We start from the raw sequence: 2,890 nt of genomic DNA, 5'->3' as shown, positions 1-2,890 counted from the left end.
TTAGAAAAGAGTAGATATGAGTACTGATCGAATGCCTCCATAACAGCATATCAGTGGAGATATTATGAAAGGGAGATATCCTTCTCTATTTCTTGCACTGTATGTAAGCCATCAGGTAAACAATTCATTCAGTCTATATATGTAAATCCCAAGTATCCGAACTAGAGATTTACCATATGAAATCGTTTAAATTGAAATGCAACTTGCTTCCACCATTCACCATTGTGAGTGCTTTGTATTTGGCTTTTGGTTAAACATTAAATTGAAATTCTAAGTACTTTGCTGTAATTATTTTTGCAGTATTCACTAAAATAAATATCCACACTTTACTTATCCAAAAGTGCTTTTTTCATTGCTGAAAGTTTCTTGCAGAAACCCAAATCCCCACTTCTTTTTGGCTCTATATAATACAAGTTTAATGAAAAATCTTTTAATTTGCACAAAACGTGGCGACAGTAAAATAACGGATGGTGGCATTTACTGACAAAGTTCCCACACGTAAACGTAGTGCACCCTGGGAGTTCCATATATGGCTTTTTGAGCCTGTAACTAAGTTTTTTTTATTTTCATCATCAATCCCCTCCCTTCCCCTCAGGCCCACCCACCGTCTTCATCACGGCAGTTGCTCTCTCTGAGTCCCTTCTCTCTGCCTACCTCCATGTCCGTGGCTGCTGCAGTTGATCCACTTGTTGTGGGCCGAGTCATAGGCGATGTCGTCGATATGTTTGTTCCTACTGTCACCATGTCTGCTTACTTCGGAACGGAACATATCACCAACGGTTGTGATATTAAGCCTTCTATGGCTGTCAATCCTCCTAAAGTTGTCGTCTCTGGCCGAAACGATGATCTCTATACTCTGGTTAGCTTTCTCTCTCTCTCTCTCTCTCTCTCTCTCTCTCTCTCTCTCTCTCTCTCTTTCTCTCCCTCTAATTCTCTCCGTCTGGCTGTGCTTAATTTATATGGGTTGCTTCATGCTTGTTTTAGATTTAATTGTAGTTTTATGGCGATCGATGCAGGTGATGACAGACCCAGATGCCCCCAGCCCAAGCCAGCCCACTATGCGTGAATGGGTCCACTGGTAATACTCTCTCGCTCTCTCTCTCTCTCTCTCTCTCTCTCTCTCTCTCTCTCTCCCTCTAATTCTCTCCGTCTGGCTGTGCTTAATTTATATGGGTTGCTTCATGCTTGTTTTAGATTTAATTGTAGTTTTATGGCGATCGATGCAGGTGATGACAGACCCAGATGCCCCCAGCCCAAGCCAGCCCACTATGCGTGAATGGGTCCACTGGTAATACTCTCTCTCTCTCTCTCTCTCTCTCTCTCTCTCTAAAACTATAATAGGGTTTTGATATATGTCTTCCTATTATTTTCAGGATCGTCGTTCATATTCCCGGTGGCACAAACCCCATTAGAGGTTAGTTCTTCACTCTTTAATTTTGATTAAAATCGTTGAGAAAAAAGAAATACTGATGAAGTATTTTAAACTTTTTATTATCTCAATATTGTCGTCGTCAAGATCGTTTCTGGTTCTAAAATATCAGTCTGCAGATAGAGTCCACAATTCAACTGAGCAGAGCAAGCCACGGAATATCTGCAGGAGTACTGGAACTCTGGCCTTGTAACCCAATGTTGATAATTACCTAGGTTGGGTTCACGATGCTAGACTGATAATCTTCTTCAACAAATCATTCGATGGGAATTTACCCAGTCAAACCCATCAATCAATGGTGTAACAGGTTCTAATCCAAGGGTTTGAACATCAGGAGTAGAAAAAAAAAGTACTGCAATGCCTACATACCCGTTGATTATGAAATGAAAATTGAAATCAAACCTGATTCAGGGCTGAATCATCAAAGATCAAATTAAATTCTTTGGTTGACGTTTTGATTAAAAGCTCAGTACAAACAACTGAGCAAGTCCGGACTGCACAGACAAAAAGGCTGCCCATGTGCCGATGAGTTTCTCATACAACTGTCTCACTAAAGGTTTGTCACCATTGTATGAAACCTAACATGTGTCTACTGAATCTTCATAGCTACCCAGCACTGAGCATCAACTTATTAAAAGATTGGTTGATTGCGTGCTCGGTGCCACGCGGCAACTTAAATTGTCCCAGGTGGACATCAAGCTAGCTGGTGCAATAACTTGGCAGATAAATGCGTTAATACCATTATTTTGGGTTGATGTGATGGGTGACAGGCAAGGAGATAATGCCCTACGTGGGTCCTCAGCCGTCGGTGGGAATACACAGGTACATTCTAGTGCTGTTCAGTCAGAAGAATCCGCTGAAGGACTCAATCCAGCTCCAGCAACCAGCTACTCGCGTAAACTTTAATACTAGTGAATTTGCAAAGCAACACGACCTCGGCCTGCCGGTCGCAACTGTTTACTTCAACGCCCAGAAGGAGCTTGCGAATGAAAAGCCTTGAAGAGAGAGAGACTACGTAATATGGTGTGTTGCTTTGCTGTTGAGGTGGGGGCTTTATTTGAATCTCATGTAGAGTTGTTATGAGTATCTCTCGCTACTACTAGCATGGATATTGTAAATGTTGAGTTTGTCCATTAAATAACAGTAATAACAAATAATATAGCTTTCCATGTTTTAATTTCATGGAAGGTTGCAATTTGGGTCGGGTTGAAGTTTGGTATAAACCCGAATGGCCGGATTAGCTTTTCGGTTGGGTTAGGGTTGAGGGCAATCTAGCCCAAAGCCCAACTTTGTGTATATATATCATCAATTTTATATATATATATATATATATATATATATATATATATATATATATATATCATCAATTTTAAGTTTGAAAACAAAACCTTTTCATTAATCTTTTAAGTATAAGACGCCGTTTGTTACAAATAATGTTCCTTGGGGTAGTATAGGTATTTT

The 2,890-nt window shown here is 40.3% G+C and overlaps 1 protein-coding gene across 1 annotated transcript; it reads left to right on the top strand.

Moving 5' to 3' along the window:
* The first annotated feature begins 658 nt into the window (after window positions 1-658).
* Window positions 659-2,469, top strand: LOC148855067 (protein MOTHER of FT and TFL1-like). Its single transcript, XM_088941578.1, has 4 exons — window positions 659-859; window positions 1,017-1,078; window positions 1,374-1,414; window positions 2,200-2,469. Exons 1-4 carry the CDS (start codon window positions 659-661, stop codon window positions 2,427-2,429), a joined length of 534 nt encoding a protein of 177 aa, XP_088797704.1. The 3' UTR covers window positions 2,430-2,469.
* The last annotated feature ends 421 nt before the right edge of the window (window positions 2,470-2,890 follow it).

The sequence above is a fragment of the Nelumbo lutea genome, chromosome 4 (genome assembly GCF_056320005.1).
Source record: "Nelumbo lutea isolate HS-2025 chromosome 4, American lotus-T2T, whole genome shotgun sequence".
Lineage (NCBI taxonomy): Eukaryota > Viridiplantae > Streptophyta > Magnoliopsida > Proteales > Nelumbonaceae > Nelumbo > Nelumbo lutea.
The sequence above is the reverse complement of the archived record's forward strand: the minus strand, read 5'-3'. Positions and strand labels throughout refer to the sequence as shown.

Excerpts from the sequence above, each read along its gene's own strand:
- LOC148855067 (XM_088941578.1), top strand. The coding sequence starts at position 659 with ATGTCCGTGGCTGCTGCAGTTGATCCACTTGTTGTGGGCCGAGTCATA. Across the intron at positions 860-1,016 it reads ACGATGATCTCTATACTCTG|GTGATGACAGACCCAGATGC; the intron begins GTTAGCTTTCTC and ends CGATCGATGCAG. Across the intron at positions 1,415-2,199 it reads TGGCACAAACCCCATTAGAG|GCAAGGAGATAATGCCCTAC; the intron begins GTTAGTTCTTCA and ends GATGGGTGACAG.